The 18,488-nt window shown below is 30.9% G+C and overlaps 1 protein-coding gene and 1 pseudogene across 3 annotated transcripts in view; both read left to right on the forward strand.

Annotated features, from left to right (window-relative positions):
* LOC108833705 (F-box protein At2g02240) overlaps positions 1 to 17,960 on the forward strand; it is a 31,064-nt gene extending 13,104 nt beyond the window's left edge. The window contains exons 1-4 of one of the 3 annotated variants that reach the window (XM_056988152.1): positions 16,456 to 16,534; positions 16,674 to 16,970; positions 17,249 to 17,367; positions 17,454 to 17,960. In XM_056988152.1, the coding sequence (XP_056844132.1) occupies positions 16,680 to 16,970; positions 17,249 to 17,367; positions 17,454 to 17,865 (822 nt within the window). In that variant the 5' untranslated portion in view covers positions 16,456 to 16,534; positions 16,674 to 16,679 and the 3' untranslated portion in view covers positions 17,866 to 17,960. Of the gene's footprint in view, positions 1 to 16,455; positions 16,535 to 16,612; positions 16,971 to 17,248; positions 17,368 to 17,453 lie in introns of those variants that run through there. The other 2 variants (XM_018582118.2, XM_056988151.1) reach the window with 2 other exon arrangements.
* LOC108807994 (putative cysteine-rich receptor-like protein kinase 39) lies at positions 9,956 to 15,554 on the forward strand (annotated as a pseudogene).
* Positions 17,961 to 18,488: the final 528 nt, after the last annotated feature.

Here is an 18,488-nt window from a genome sequence, read left to right on the forward strand (position 1 = left end):
ACTAAACTAAACCGAACAAAACCAAAGTAATTTCAGTTTTTGATTAAAGTTTTGTTAGACCTAAATAAACCGAATCCAAACTAATTTTGATTTTAAACTGAAACGTCCACCTCTACTAATTACATACTTTAGAAATTTTGGGGTTGAATTTTTAAATGTTAGAAAATATTAAAATATAAATCTTTTCATAGTTAATATATGATTCATTCACATAAGAGTATTTTGCAACCTTTTTATATTATTTGTTGTTACAGTTTTTATTTTTATTTATTTATAATTATTTTGATAACAATAAATAAATAATTGGTGTGCTTTTAACATATTTTTAATCATATTTTATAAATATAAGATCAATTCCATGATATCTTTAGAATACAAAATATCAAAATATATTAATTTATTTATTTCTCGTTATGCATCATTGATTATCAAAGTTTTGAAATGTAAGTTAAATATAAATATGTTCATATATAATATTTTAGCTTTTAATAGAAGAGTTTTAGAAAACTTTTGTATTGACGGTTTCTCTAATATTATTTGGATACAATAATTTAAAAACATAGTTTATCTATTAAAAATTATTTTAATGCGATTTTAATTGTAAATACATTTTCTCTGGAAAATATTAGAAATAAATTATTTATCAAAAATGTAAAGATATGTTAACTTTTTTCTCTTCATGATGTATCATTAATTTTATTTTTGAAATATGAATTCACTAGATTTCTAGAGGTCAGATTTACATTTGACCAAAACTTTAACTGTTTTTAGTAGACGTCGCATTAAGTATACTCTACAAAGAGATGATAGTTTTGTGTGACTAAAATGTTAAAAAAATCGATTATAAATTAATCTTTTTATGTATACTTCTCTTAAAGTTTCATGTAAAATCACATTTTTAAAATAATTTTTTTTTTGTAATTGCAAAAACTATCCCAACTTGTTCCTTAGTGTAATCGTTTTTTCTTGGTGTAAGTGTACTAAGAACGCTGAACGACACTCTTACCATGATGTCTAAGACCCAGTTGGAAATGATTTCAACTATTTAAAAGTTTTGTCCGCGAGAGATAAAAGAAATATCATGCACTTGATAAAATCTGGAACTCCATTGGCAAGAGTGGTGCTACAGATCTCTTCAAAGCTATCAATGTGATCCATTAGAAATCTTCTGCACCAGTGCGATCATAAAAGGTTCGACTATGTGAATGCCAAAACAGAATCCTCACTGACCCAAGTCCTTAGAACATCGCACAAGCATCTGCAGCTTCAGACAAGTGGAATAAACTAGCGCGAATCAAGGAGAAGTTCTATAGGCAGAAGTCTTATATAAGATGGCTCCAAGCTGGGGATCAGAACACCACATTCTTCCACCGTTTTGCGCAGACCAGGGCAGCTCGTAACTCGATTTGACGTCTGGTCAATGAAAGAGGAGAAATCCTAACTACTAGCACCGACATTAAAAGAGAGATTGTTTCCCACTTCAAGAAATTCCTTCAGATTCAGGATTGGGATACGGATAAGATTTCTATCGGAGAACTTCAGGATCTGCTGACTTATAGATGTACAAGTGAGGCAGCATGCAGTTCTGGTTGGGCCCATCTCTCCACAGGAGATTTATGCTGTCCTTCTTTCACTGCTAAATGACAAAGTTTCCGGGCCGGATGGCTATACCAAGGAATTCTATGTCGCAGCTTGGAGAATCATAGGTAAGGACTTCATCACAGCGGTTCAGTCCTTTTTCCTTTATGGTTTCCTTCCCACCGGAGTGAATGCTACCAATCTCACTCTAATACCAAAGATAAATGACCCTCAGACGATGAAAGACTACATGTCAATAGCATGTTGTAACCTCCTGTACAAAGTCATTTCTAAGGTACTTGCCAACCGTCTCAAAGTCATATTTCCTTATGCTATCAAACCAAATCAGAGTGCATTTCTCAAGGGGAGGTTACTGTTGAAAAATGTCTTATTGGCATCTGAGCTGGTTACTGGGAACCACCGCACGACCAATAAAGAGAAGTGTGCAATCAAATTTGATATTTCTAAAGCGTTCGATACTGTGAAATGGTCCTTCATTGTGGCAGTTCTCCAAGCTATGGGTCTTCCTCTACAGTTCATTCATCGGGTACGGATCTGCATTTCAACTGCAGCTTTCTCTGTTTCAGTTAATGGCAGCCTTGAAGGTTTCTTTACGAGCGCTAGGGGTATTAGACATGGTTGTTCACTCTCTCCTTACCTATATGTTATTCTTAATAACGTGCTCTCCAAGCTTCTAAATCGTGCATCAGAAACCGGGAAGTTTGGATATCACCCCAAGTGTCGAGAAGTAAATCTTACCCATATGTGCTTTGCAGATGACATCTTGGTCTTCACGGTTGGTACTGCTGCCTCGCTTCATGGGGTTATTGAGGTTATGCATCACTTTGTGAGGATCTCAAGGCTGCGTATAAACGCTACTAAATCTACTCTCTTTACATCTTGAGGAGTACATCTGCACTAGTAACTGCTGCTAGAGAAATGGGCATTGGGACTGGAACACTGCCCATTCGCTATCTTGGACTGCCCCTGACAACAAGGTCATTCACCAGTCTCGACTACGAGCCGCTGATAGACAAGATAAGGAGCAGGATGCTCTGTTGGTCCAATAAAGGCCTTTGTTTTGCAGGAAGACTCCAGCTGATAAAATCGGTAATCGCGGGCATAGTTAATTTTTGGAGTGCTGCCTTCATCCTCCCAGCAAAGTGCATGGATGCAATTGAAAGTATGTGTAGTGTGTTCCTTTGGTCGGGTTCGCCTACTCAAACTCACAAAGCTAAAGTTAGCTGGGAAGATCTTTGTTATCCAAAAGAGGAGGGAGGACTGGATGTTAGGAGGTTTCGGGATTCTTCTAAAGTTTTTGCGCTAAACTTAATTTGGAGGCTCTTTACGCAAGACTCCTCCTTGTGGGTGATTTGGACTAGGCGGTATCTACTTCGTTTCAGTTCTTTTTGGGATGTTAGGGATGACACAAAGGGTTCATGGATTTGGAGGAAGCTCCTGAAACTCCATAACATGGCCTACCAGTTTTGGCGGGTTCAAGTTAGGAATGGTAAATCAGTGCACTTTCGGTTTGATAACTAGAAGGAAGCTGGCCGTTTGATTGACATTACCGGGCAGTTGGTACCACCTACCTGGGTATTTCTCGTCATGCTAAAGTTTGTGATGCTGTAAGCAACGGGGAGTGGAACATCCTGGGGAGGAGAAGCCGACGTTTCCACACTCTCTACGCAAGAATCATGTGCAAAGCCGTTCCGGATCCTGAACTCGGGAAGGATTCTGTACTCTGGAAGCATGGAGAAAATGAATATAGAGCATGCTTCTCGGCTGCTAGAACATGGGAACAACCGAGACCTAAGAGGGATAAAGTTGATTGGAGGAATGTGGTTTGGTTCCCGCAAGGAATCTCCCGATGCGCATTCATCACTTGGCTGGCAGTTAAGAACATGCTCGCTACTGGTGATAGGATGCGGACATGCGGGGTGACCCAGGGATGTGTGTTTTGTGGAGAAAGGGATGAGACAAGGAACTACCTGTTCTTTGGTTGTCCTTTTTCATTCACAATTTGGGACAGCGTAGCCCACCCGCTACTAAGATCTCACACTAATCCGAGCTGACAAACAACTTTGAATCAGCTGCAATGATCTTTCCTTCAGAGACTTGATGTGGTATTGTTGAAACTCCTATTTCAGCTAGTAGTGTACACTCCATGGAGAGAGTGAAATGCAAGAAGACATGGCACAACCGGGACTGCGGTTGAGCAAATGAAGAGAGCTATAGACAAGATGATGAGAAACAGAATTGTTTCACTGAAATACAAGCCAGAGAGTAAATATGCAGGGCTTCTCCAGCGATGGTTCCATCATACGAGATAAAATTCTATAGGCTCCAGATTATTTTTTTACATGTAAATAACATTTTTTGCTCTGTTCAATAAATTTGAAATTTCATAAAAAAACTGTAAAAATTTAAAAAAAAATTGAAAAGGAGATTTTATATTTCATTATTTTAGATTTTGAATTTATTATACTTTACGCAAACACATATTAATATGTAATAACAGCTTAACAAAGTGAAATGTATAAAACAAATCATTATGTATTACTACTGTCCAATAAAACCTAAAATATAATATTATGGAATTACATAATATACAAAACTAAAATGTAAATCATATATTTTAAATTTTTATGATAATCTTAAGATTATACAACAATAAAATAAATAAAAAATATTTGGATGGACATGCGGATCAAACTCTATTATAACATCAAGGAAGTGTATTTGTATGCTAGTTAATGTATGACATTCTAACATGGCAAAATATGTAGTTGGTGAGAATAGATACGTAAATAATGGGTAGCGAAATATGTAGGAGCGTAAGATGATTAATATAAAGGAAATTGGGCTGTATAACCTTCAAACAAATTATAATTCATTAGATAACTAAAACCCGTAATTCACCTATACACAATTATCACATTATAAATAATAGCCATATTACCCCTCAATTGTGACCAATGTGACCTGCTAAGAGTTTATTTATTAAAATAAATATTAAATAAACAATATAATAAATTGTGGCTATTATAGATACACATCTCTTCTCTCCTTCTTCCTCTTTTTACCAAATCTGTGTTTCTTCTTCAGTTGTAAAAACACACGTAAATTCATCCCAAAACAAGGAAGAAACAAAGATTATGGGCTTACAAAATTGAGTTTGGAGGAGAAGATGGTACCGTAGAGAATGAGGTGACATCGCGCTTTTATACTATGTTTCTGTTTTTGTTTTATACTCTGTTTTTGTTTTTTTACTCTGTTTATGTTTTTGTTTTATACTCTGTTTATGTGTTTATATTATATTTTTGTTTCTGTTTTTATACTACGTTTCTCTTTTTTTTAGTGATCAGAAAAAGAAGAGGAGATAAAGATGATCTTTATATGGTGGTGAAGAATAACGACGGTGAATGAAGTGAAGGTGTATCATAACGTTTGAAAAAAAAAAGAATTGAAGAAGATGAAATCGTTGTCTATACTATATTCGATGAACGGAATAGTATAGTATATATTATTTAGTGTAGCTATTTATGTAAGGTCACCATACTATTTGAGACATATTTCTATACTATTTCTTAAAACGGGGGAAATTGTTTATATCTCGGATGTGGGTTGGCATTTCCAGATTAGGGTTTAGTTTTATCATATGTGTTGAGTTTCACTAACTCACCTTGATACTTTGTTACTTATATTAGTGATACGACCCCATTTATGTCATAATGTCAATATATTCTATTCTATTCTATTCAATATACCCCATCCCTATAATCTTGCTACTAAAGTCCTCTGAATTATTAAACGAGAACTAAAGTTTAGTTCCACGTACACTATAAAAGTACTATATTATATCCACCATGTAGTATAGTATTATGAACTTGGTGAATATCATTATTTGAAGATGGGGAAAATGTTTATATCTCGGATGTGGGTTGACATTTCCCGATTAGGGTATAGTTTTATCATCTGAGTTGAATTTCACTTACTCACCCTCGTTACTCTGTTTATTAGTGATATGATCTCATCTATGTCGTAATGTCATTTTATTCTATTTAATAATATAGAAGTACGACATCTCTATAACATTGCTACTAAAGTCCCCTGAATTATTGAACGAGAACTAAAGTTTAGTTCCTCGTCCACTCTAAAAGTATTATACTATATCCACCATGTAGTATAGTATTATGAACTTGGTGAATGTCATTAATTGATGGGTGAAACTGTTTATATCTCGGATGTGGGTTGATATTTCCGGGTTAGGGTTTAGTGATAACCATTTTGGGTTTGGTATTTAAAAGTTGGTTTTGGGTTTAGATTTTTATTTCATGTTTATGATTTATAATTAGGTTTATGGTTTATTGATTAAAGTTTAGGATTTAGTATTTAGGGATTAATGTGGGATTGAAATAAGTTTCAGTATCTAGATTTAAGTGTTAAGATATAATTGATTCTAAATATTTTGATGATATGAAATATAATTAGTGAAATGTTTGTGGTTATTATGTATGTGATGTGGATATATTATTTTCTCTCTTTTGGTGTGATGTGGCTGTATTTTATTCTCTCTTTTGGTAACACACTCTCTTTTTCTGTGACTTGGTAATTGTTGTTGTTGAAGGTACTACCAGAGCAAAAGGGAGCAAAATGTTAGTTTCTTAATAATGTCAAAATTAGTGGCATGCACTTAATTTCATTCATGTTTTAGGTTATTCAGCAAATAAGCCTTTAATATAATTACCATAGTGGTTTAACAGGATCGTACACCACTTTTTAAAAATTAAGATATTATCCTTTAGAATGCAAATTTTCTAAATTATATTTAACAATTTTATTTATAAGACAGCAAAAGAAAACAAAATATCTAGGCATGGGCATTCGGGGTCCCAATTGGGTTTCGGTTTTATTCAATCGAGTTTTGGTTTTTTGGGTTTATCAAACTTCATTGGATTATTTGAAAGTTCGGTTCCGGACCGTTTCAGATTCTATCGGGTTCGATTTAGGATTAGTAAATCTTCAAAGAACCGGTACAAACCAATGTACTTTTGGGTCGGGGTCCCAATCGGTTATTTGGTTTAAAAATATATGATTTGTACCTACATTGTAACCAAAACAAAAACAAGTAAAATTAGTTTGTTTTGATTTCAAATACCCAATTTGTACCTTTTTGTAACCAAAACATAAGTAAAATCGATTTAAAAATAAGAAATGAATATCAACCATGATCATTCAAAATTAAATGAAAGGGAAACATATTTATTAATAAAAAGAAAACCAAATAAATGAGATCATAAAACAAAAACCACGACTTCATGAAATAAACAACATTGTTTAATGGAAAAAAAATCTAAATCTAAATATTTCAAAATTTAACAGCCAGTTTTAACTATTAACCTTCATATAATAGAACGACCAACCTTTACGTAATAGATAAGTATTTTATAAGGAATTGAGATCATGTTTGGTATAAGATCTTTCTGAGGTTTTGAAAATTTCAGGTTCTATCAGATATCCATTTAGATTCGGGTCGATTCGGATAATACTCATAACCCGATTTCCGAAAAACAAGATCCATTCGATATTTATGTCGGATTCAGATCGGTTCGGATTCATTTTTACTGGATCAGATTCGATTCAAATTTTTGGGTTCGAATCGAATCCGATCTGCCCAGCCCTACCATACTGTTCTGCCCGAATTAAATTTTGGATTCCATAAATTTTGCCAAGTCTAAAAGAAATGCTACTTTGCTCGTTGCTATACTAATTTTTGGTCAATACAGTACTATTACTTTACTTAAAAAAATCCAGTTTCATGATTAACTCCAATCTCTTAAATGAGATTTTTAGCTTCGGATAAAAGACGGTTCTTAATTTTTTAGATTTTAACTAAGAAAAGTTAAGAACAATTTCTTAAATAAAAGATATAAGAACCGTTTATTAGCCAAAAATATAAAAATAAAAGAAAATATCAAATTATGAGTTAAGAACTCCGACTAGATGACCGGGATTAATCATGTAGCTTTTACAAAAAGTCTTCTTAGCCAACTTGTTCATGTAGCTTTTACAAAAAAAGTCTCCTTAGCCAACTTGTATATGCGAAATATATACCCATTTCTCACGTCATCTGAAAGGTTTAGACTTTAGACAAAAGAAAAGTCCAAAGCCTCATTTACTAAAATTAGACTTATGTGAGCTACGTTGCATGGAAACGTGTCATGAGCACTGCTTCCTGGTTCCGAAGCGGAAACGGAGTCGGAAGCGTGCGGAAACGGTTTGAAGCGCCTTGGAATCGCGGTTCCAGAAAACCAGATTTTGGAAGCGTGATGGAATCAATGATTCTTGTGTAGGAAGCGTTTAAATCCAATATTGGAATCGTTTAAAAAGTGGAAACTGAAAAGACTATCATCGTTCTCATCTCTTCAGTCTTCTATACTTCACAGCTGCTCTCTTTTTTTTCCTCTGTACTAAGACTAAACAATCGATAGGGTAAGTCTGTTTAGATTTTTTTTCGTCTCTTTTACAAAAGCATGAGACTCTGTAGCTTATTATATATGGTTTGATGATTCGATGGTTGGTAGTGACTGAAAGCAAAACTGAATTTGGATTGTGAAACAAAAGTCAAAACTTTATGTAAACATTATGTAAGTGCAGCGATTTTTTTTTTTTGTGTTTCATCGCCTAGTGTCTTATGTTTTGTGTTTACTAAAGTAAAAGTCTTATGTTTAATTATCAGAATTTTCTTTTACATTATATATATATATAATATTATATATTTACATACGCTTCCAACACGAATCGCTTCCTAATTTTTTTTAAAAAATCGCTTCTACGCTTCCATACGATTCCGCTTCCGCGTTTCCGCTTCCGTTTTCATGTAACATAGATGTGAGTCAGTCGAAGATTCTTCTGTAACGTGTCAATCAATCACCGTTTCAATCAACTTGTAACCCTTATTTCGGCTTATTGTCCTATTTTGTGCGACCATTAAGTGTTATTTTGAAAAGATCAAAATATTTGTTTACTGACTGCATAATTTTTAGGACTTATTTTTGGGTTCACCCCTAGAGTGAACCTAGAAGTTCACCCAACCAATAGAAATCACTTATTTCACAATTGATATCTTTTAAAAAAGGAAACACAATATTATCAAATTATATTATATTTTTACAATAAAAAATGTTAAAAATAAATAAAAATAGTAATATATGCAAAAAAAAAATTTAAAAATATTTTAACTCCGTCATCAAAACACTAAACCTTAAACTCTAAACTCTAAACTAAAAACATTAAACACTAAATCTTAAAAATACCAAATCCTTAATCCTAAAAAGAGTTTAATTAGGGATTAAGATTAATGGTTTAGTATTTTTAAGATTTATTGTTTTAATGTTTAGTGTTTTTGATTTAAAATTTAGGATTATCCAAGTGTTTATAATTTACCCAAGGGTTTAAGGTTTAGAGTTTAAGATTTAGGGTTTAGTATTTCGATGATGGCGTTAAAATATCTAATTTTTTGCATATACTAGAGTTTAGAGTTTAGAGTTTAAGATTATCCAAGGGTTTAGCGTATACCCAAGGGTTTAGGGTATACTCAAGGGTTTAGGGTTTTTTTTAATGAAGTTAAAAATATTTTTTTTAAAATCATTTTTGTCACTACTATTATTTTTATTTTTTTTTATTTTATTTATTTTAAAAACATAATATAACTTGACAATATTTTGTTTCTTTTTTTAAAAGATACCAATTGTGAAATAAGTGATTCATATTGGCTAAGGTGAACCTCTAGGTTCACTCTAGGGGTGAACCCAAAAATAACTCAATTTTTAGTATGTGATTCTTCTCTTTTTCTTATTGTTTTGTCCTCATTTATACCGTATCATACATTCTTAAAAATCTTCAGTTCCGCCACAAACTTTTCACTTCCCTCCAAATAAATAATTAGAAAAATAAATAGACTTAATGATATAAATAGTTAAATCAATTTTAATTTTTTTTCATAGACACCAACGTGTATATATATATATATCAGACCCAAGATATTAAATCTTAAATTATTACAGCATAATCAGAATTAGTTATTTCTTAAACATGCATCACTGTCTTTTCAAAATTATGCTTCACATAAACGTAAGAGCTACCTAATCAGTGAAGTCAAAATAGAAAACCTTTTTATATAACTAACTGAATTTACTGTTACTGAATGTGTGTTTTAATTTATTTGTAAATACTTCCACATTGGGTGGGCATTTCTTCGAAAATCAACCAATACGTATATGGTCAGTCTTGGAAGTAACGCAATACTTTTCTCATCTCACATATATAAATAGTATAACATAACGAAGTAGTACAAGTAAAAGAAAAATATCTATCTAAAAATGGGGAAATGCTTTGCTTTGATGATTTTCCTGGCTTCTTTTCTTCTTCTTGTCCTTCTAAACCTTGAACTCGTTCGTGCCGTCGGGTGTGACGGAAACATATTCAACAGTAACAGCACCTACGCTCAGAATCGTAACAATCTCTTCTCTACTCTTGCTTCAAAAGTCGTTGCCAACGGTGGACTCTACAACGATTCACTCGGCCAAAGTCCCAACAGAGTTCAAGCTCTTGTCTTCTGTGCCAGAGGCGTCGAGGAAGCTTGTATTAGTTGTGTCCAAAAAGTGATACATGACATACAAACAAAGTGTCAAGATCGCATGAATACGTTCCAGTGGGACAAAGACGATGTAGACGACCATGTTTCTTGTCTTGTACGTTCCTCAAACCAAGCAGATTTCAAGAAACTCGAGCTTCGACCTACTGAAATTCACCCAAATCCAAACAGTATCGAACCATCCAAGAACATGACCCTTTTCACTGAACAGTGGGAAGCAACGGTTAATCGGACTATCAAGGTTGCCACGGAATCTAATACTTCCTCGCTACTTCAGTACTTTGGTGCTGTAAAAGCTGAGTTCACGGAGTTTCCAAATGTATACATGTTGATGCAATGTATGCCCGACATAACTTCTCGAGAGTGCATGATATGTTTGGAAAACTGCGTGACATATTTTAAAGCAATGTATTGGGGAAGCCAAGGAGGCGGGGTTAGTCGTCCGAGTTGTGTTTTCAGGTGGGATCTATATTCTTTCCATAGTGCTTTTGATAATATAACAATATTTCATGCACCTCCTCGAGTTAAGGCACATGAAAAGAAAGGTAAAAACAAATGCGTTAAGAGTATTGTTTCAATTTGTAAAATGATAAAGAGGGATTAAAAAATTGTTAATAATTTGCAGGAAGAAGCATTAGGTATGGTGGAATTATCGCGATAGTTGTGCCTTGTTTCATTAATCTTTTGGTGTTTATTGGTCTTATCAAATGTTATGGTCCGAGGAGAAAATTCAAGAACGGAATCAATGGTAAGTGATGTACCCATGTTTCTTATTTTCAAAAAAAAAGAAAGACTTATTTCGTTTTTTTAGGTGGTAGTGCAGAGTACTCTGATGCGGATGGTCAATTTATGTTGCGGTTTGATCTTGGTATTATCATAATGGCAACCAATGACTTCTCATCTGAAAACAAGCTTGGCCAAGGTGGATTTGGTACCGTCCATAAGGTATTTGTAACATTTTCCAAATAATTAATTAGTTAGATCTTGGTCTTGGATGAGTAACAAATCTTCAAAACCGGTTTCAGGGGACATTACTAAACGGGAGAGAGATAGCGGTGAAACGATTAATAAGAGGTTTAGAAGGAGGTACGGAGTTTAAGAATGAGGTTTCACTCTTGACAAGACTCCAACATAAGAATCTGGTTAAGCTTCTTGGTTTCTGTAATGAAAAAGATGAAGAGATTCTTGTCTATGAGTTTGTCCCCAACTCAAGTCTTGACCACTTCATATTCGGTGGGACTTCGAAACACAGCTGCATTTTTTTATATGTTTTACAAATTCTAAATTTAGCAATATATATGCTTCATTGAAATCTGTAGATGAAGAGAAGCGATCACTTCTTACATGGGAGGTGAGATTCAAAATTATAGAAGGTGTTGCTCGAGGTCTTGTTTATCTCCATGAAGATTCTCAGCTAAAGATTATTCACCGAGATTTGAAGGCAAGCAACATCCTTTTAGATGCAGAGATGAACCCTAAAGTTGCAGACTTTAGGACAGCAAGGCTGTTCGACACTGATGAGACAAGAGCTGAAACAAAGCGAATAGCTGGAACTCGGTAAGAACATATCAATAAACTTTGAAGACACATAGATATGAATTTATGATCACAATCAATTTAGGCTATTGGTTATATATATGCAGTGGATATATGGCTCCCGAATACATGAATTGCGGGGAAATCTCGGCTAAATCTGATGTATTTAGCTTCGGTGTTGTGCTTCTAGAGATAATAAGTGGTAAAAGAAACAATAGCTTTGAAGGAGAAGGAATTGCATCTTTTGTAAGTTTCTTTACAAATCAGTCTTCTTGGTTATTAGAAAATTTATAAATTAATACTCAACAAAGTAGTAAATACAGTAAACTATGTGTTTTCCTGCACCATGTGCAATAAGAATTTTTTTCAAAATTTAATGTATATTTAAAATAAATTTTATTAAATATTATAGATTTTATTATTTTTATTAATATTTAAATATATATATATTTTATTTAGTTAAATATTAAATTAAGATCAAATGATTTTGTTTATTTTAAAATATATTGAAGAATATAAATGTATATATTTAAATTATAATATTAGATAGTGTTTTCTCTCTATTTATATTAGTTAAATATATCAAATCAATTTGTATAAAACCAAGAAAATGATATAATATTATATAATTATCAAAATTTTAAAATAAATAATATTTATAAAATTTGTAGATATATAAGAAACTAATGATTTTACGATTAGTAATCTAAACTTTTTAAAAAATTGTAGCAATTTTTGAAAGCTTTAGTAAAACAAATTGTACAATTATAGAAATAAAATAAAATAATATTTTGAAATTTGTAATGTTATATATGAATATATTTATTTTATAGATGATATATGAGATATTACTATATTTAAAAAAGTATACCAAAAATAAATATAAATATTAAATGTAATGTATTAGTTATTACCATATTATAAAAAAATTACCAGAAATAAATCAATATTAAATAAAATTATCCATGTCATATTTTTCTAAAAGCCATGTCATCAATTTTAGTAGGTATATCTTATTTCTTTTGTGAAACTGATTGTAGAGAGTACATGTGGCAAAATCACATTTCAAATAATGTATAAAGGGATTAATAAATTTATTTAGTGATGATATGGGTTTGTGCAAAATATAACACCAATTTATAAGATAAATATTAAAAGATCATACATAAATAAATAATCCCATTAGTATCAAAAACTATAAATTTTCAAAGAAAACTTATATTTATTTATATAAACAAAAATAAAATGTTATATTATTATTTTATCTATAAAAATAAATTTATCTATATTTTTGTTATATCTATAATATTATTCGAGAAGTTAGTTTACTCTGTATCGTGCTAATGTTAAATTTCATAATATTCAGTTATAATAAACAATTAATAAATTAAAATTTATACCCAGTGCTCATCACTAAAAAACTCTTTTGAATTTTACAAAAATATAAATATATTTGCAAATCTAAGATAGTGAACCAAACTTAATGAAATTAATATGAAAAATATATGGAGATCAACATACCATATATAAACCGGTCCAAGTTGTCTATATCATGTTGAATTGTCATGCTGTTCATAATTTTAGATTTAGTTATATTTTATGTTCAATCATTAATATTAATAAAAAAAATTAGTGATTTAGCTGATAATTTATCATTATCTTGAGATTATTAAATAATTATAACTGTAATTTCATATTTAAATTTATAATATATTTACTTTAATAATATTAAAATATTATATTTTGTTTAGTAATTTTAAACCGCTTCTATTTTAAAATATATATGTCACATAAGACATAATGATCATCTATCTTTTATGATAAATTTCTTAAGACAGTCAAAACCATTTTGTTGTAATAATTTCTGAAACAAGTTGGCAAAGAATTCAAAAATATTTATACTATTATTTGTAAAGTAATTTTTTCGCTCTCACACCAAAAGTTAGAGCGTTTAAAATATTTATTACATTTAATAAATAATTATATTAGATTTGTTAATTATATTTACCCCGTAAATTGAAAATGGATTTCAGTAATTTAGTAACCATCATTATCTAATAAGATTTTATATTTTCTTATCCAAAAATATTTAACATCATAAATTCATGTATATAGTTTTATGTATATATATGAATGTTCAAATTTATTTTACATAATAAAATATATCTTACTAAAGTAAAAAGCTTTATTTTATATAAATTTTAATATTTAATTAGTTATTAAATATTTAAAAATCATGAAAATAATTTATTCTAATGGTTTTTGAATTAAAAATAGGTCAATTCTCTCAAATAGTATTTTAAATTTTTTATCACCAAAAGAGTTTTCAAAAAGAAAAATTACCAAAAAGTTTCATTAAAGAGAAAAAGACAATTCTACACATACTTTATAGATCTATAAATAATAATTATAAAAATTAAAACAATAAAAAAATTATAGTTTCGTATTTTATGCTTCAAATTCAAAAAATGTATTAAAACAAATGTTTTTTGAACCTTTTCAAATTATTTTTAGTTTTTCGAGATTTTCTTTTCTAAATTTGAAAATGCTTTTCCAACTATTGTTAAAAAAATTAATTTATTTTTTATTTTTACAATTTTAAGTCTAACCTCCCCAAACTTATAAACCCTAAGCGTAAATTAATTAATCGTATGGATATAAATGTATATTTACCTCTTTAGTGAAATATTTTGGTCGTTTTAACCCTTAGAAGCTATATTTGTGATAAAAAAAAAATTAGGACTATCACGGAGAATTGCTCTTGGTAATATATCTTTTTACAAATTTTGGAAAATTGTTAAACCCGTAAGTACATGCAAAACACTTAATTATACATGAAATCACATATCTAATTAAAATGAAACCATAATGATATTTAAAACAATTTTTTCATAATATAAATTAAAATGACTTAAAACTTATAAATAAACATATAAATCTTTATATCCCTAAAGGAGAGCATAATGATAACCAATATGATTTTATTTATTTATCATAGACATAAAGTATAACTTTTCTTCAAATTATAAACAGCAAAATCAGATATTTAATAATTATTATAATTTAATTATTTTATAAATATTTATTTATGTACTGCACCGGAGAATCACCTAGTTATTATAAAACATGTTAGTGTTATTTGTAGAGTTGGATTAAAAATTCGTATATTTTCTAAGATATATATCTCCAATGTGCCAAAACACTAAATAGTTTAAGAACAAAGAGACAAAACAATTTTATAAAGTTTAATCAATGAGTATAATGTTGTGTAAAGATATGTTTCCTTTTTCAAAATAATCAATATGTATATAATAAAATTTTCTTTAAATTAATTAGTCTATAAGCTAATTAAAATTCAGTGTTTCAATATTATTAATTTATAGTTTTACCATATATATATTATATATATATATATTTATTTTTTATTTGATTTTAGACATGGAAGAGATGGGCTGAAGGAAGGCCAGAGATTATAATTGATCCTTTCTTGGTTGATAATTCGAGTAATGAGATCGTTAAGTTGATCCAAATTGGTTTGTTGTGTGTTCAAGAGAATGCAGCAAAGAGACCAACCATGAGCTCTGTAATGGTTGGCTTGGCAGTGAGAATATAACTATTGATTTACCTAGGGCTCCTGCTTTCACAATGAATAAATCACAATCTGAAGATTGTACGATGTCAATGAGCAATTTCTTCACGGAGTTGAGTTCTCGTTGAGTTATAAATAGTGAATCAAAAATGTTGTTTTAAGATTCATATACTGTATATGTAAAATGGATACTCCCTGCCTTTTGTGTTCACTCATTTATGAGATGTTTTGATTGAACTACAAATATTCGACATTTCATACCACTCTTTTCCCTAGAAAGGGAAGCTTTTGATTACTACGAACGATTCATGTATGACGTATGTGATTTAGAAACTAAAAGACAATTGGTTCAAATATCAATAAAATTTAGAAACTAAAATAAATATATAAAATACTTTATCATCAAAAAGGCCTAATCCAATTTTTGTATCGGAAAATTTTCAATTTTACCACATTATTGATACCATTATTTATCACCAATAAAAAAACTTTTTTCAAAAATACCTTCATCATTAAAAGACAAAAAAAATTATATTTTTGTTCTTTATATATATAATAATATATATTAAAATAAATTAAAAAAATTAAAAGATAATTTTTTATGTTTTCGAATTATAATTTTTCGAAATAAAACTCTAAAACCTAAACCATAAGCATTAAAACTGTTTAGCAAACAAATAATTACATCTTTCAACATTTGCAACTAAACCATAAGCATTATACAGACTACTAAAAATACATACATTTTTCAATTTTTTCAGTTGTATTAAATTTTAATTTACATATCTCATATTGATTTATTTATAGATGATTTATAATAAATTTTACACAGATTTGTTTTTATATTTTAAAAATTAAATTATTGTACCAATTTATGAAATAGATTTATTGAGAATCTTCAGAAAAATCTTTCATTCCATATATAATTTCTTGAATAAAAATAAATGTTAATATAACTAACCATTTATGTTAATTTTCCCTTCAATATATAATTTATTATATTTTAATAGAATTTTCGATTAATATTTGGCAAATCCTTCTTGTATTAATAACCTTTTTTGTGGATATGGCAACGATAGTGCTTTATATTTTACATCCTAACCTCCAATAAATCAGCAAACCAGACGATACCGCGTAGCCTGAAGGAGCGAGCGACGCACACGGCACGAAGGGTAGTTACCGCTAGTCTTTATTTTTCATTTATAAATCACCGTTTCATCACAGATGCCATTTCAGAAAAGTCTCACAGAACTCAAGGATTCTATTATTTATCTTTAAATAAACAATCGTAAGGTATCTCTCTCAATGCAGGCAACGATGGGGCAAACACATGGTAGAGGAATCATCATCACCGGGCCGTCACCGTTCGATTCATTGCCGGTGGACTGCATCTCCAGCATTATCTCCTTGACGAGTCCACGAGACGCGTGCGTCGCCGCTTCTCTTTCGAAAACGTTTGAATGGGCTGTTAAATCCGATACCGTGTGGGAGAAGTTTCTTCCTTCCGAATATTCCTCTCTGATTCCACAGTCGCGGGCTTTCTCTTCCAAGAAGGAGCTCTATTTCTCTCTCTGCGATGATCCTTTTCTCATCGAAGATGGCAAAAAGGTATACATGTCTATTAATTATAGGATCTGCCTAGGGCTCAAAAATTAATATAAAAGTGCGTAGAATCATAAAAAGACTTGAGACGATATATGTTTCTTTCTTTGTTAGATCAGACTGTAAAAAAAAAAACAAATGATCATACTTGCTATGTGATTCATCTCAGTCATTATTCTTGGTATGTTAGAATAATATTATGTGATTAAACCTCTGGATTAATTAATTTAGTGTGGTTTCTTAGTGTTTCGATTTTTTTTCTTCTTTTTTTCCGGAAATGATAGAGCTTCTGGTTAGAGAAAGCGAGTGGGAAAAGATGTATCATGTTATCTCCAAAGGAGGTGTCGATCACATGGGGAAGTAGTCCCGAATATTGGAAATGGATTTCGATTCCTGAATCTAGGTACATAACTCCTTTTATTCATGTTCCATTGTAATCACTAATCACTCATTCTTATGATGAAGATGGGAAAAATGATTGCAATGCAGGTTTGAAAAAATAGCAGAGCTAATCGATGTATGTTGGTTTGAGATTCGTGGAGGGATGCACACTCGTTACCTATCTCCTGGAACTCGTTACTCGGTTTACATCGTGTTCAAGACAAAGAACGGATGTCCTGGACTGGGATATTCTCCGGTAGATGCTGAAGTTGGATTGGTTGGACAAGGATCTTCTCAAAAGTTGATATACTTTGTTGGGCCTCATGGTCGTGGTGGAAGGAGAGATGTAACTAAACCAGAGGCGAGGGAAGATGGGTGGATGGAAGTTGAACTTGGTCAGTTCTACAGTGATTCTTGTTGTGATGATATTTCGTTAAGTGTTGTTAAGTCCGACACTCCTGATTGGAAAAGTGGTTTGATCATTCAAGGATTTGAGTTTCGCCCTGCCAAAACCAGGTGAACTGTTATATCATGTTTCTTGTGATGGAAGACCGGTTCCTAGTTCATTGATGTATATCATGTCTAAGCAAGTGACAAGCTTTGGTGTATTGGAATTTTTTTGGATTCTTCAGGTTTTTGGATTGTAATGTTTATATTCTTTGATCTTACCATCCTAACTTGAACAAACTTCAATAAAGAAATCGTGGTTTATCATCTAAATATTCTTGTCTAGCAGCGGAATGGTGCTTTGATGTTTTAGTAAAATCTTCTCTATTAGTACTTTTACAATTTCTGTACAGCAGTGTACTTGAGATATATTCTCTAATATATATATTTTTAGATATCAGCTATTAGAAATGAATAGTATTCTTTTCTTGGTCAAAGAATAGTATTCTTTAGTATATCATGCTTTTTCTTGTCATCTATAATGGTGTTTTCGTTTCTAAGTAAAATCTTCTCCAATTATGCTTCATTTACAATTTTAAAATGATTAATAAATTCTTTCAAAACAAATTGTTAAAATGTATGTTTTCAAACCTTACAAGTCTGGGTTCTTGATACTGAGTGTCCACCATGCATCCTCACATGAACAAATTCGATAAAGAAGCTTTCATTCCCCCCTATCATCTACAATGCTTTAGT

The sequence above is a fragment of the Raphanus sativus genome, chromosome 6, assembly GCF_000801105.2.
Source record: "Raphanus sativus cultivar WK10039 chromosome 6, ASM80110v3, whole genome shotgun sequence".
Classification (NCBI taxonomy): Eukaryota; Viridiplantae; Streptophyta; class Magnoliopsida; order Brassicales; family Brassicaceae; genus Raphanus; species Raphanus sativus.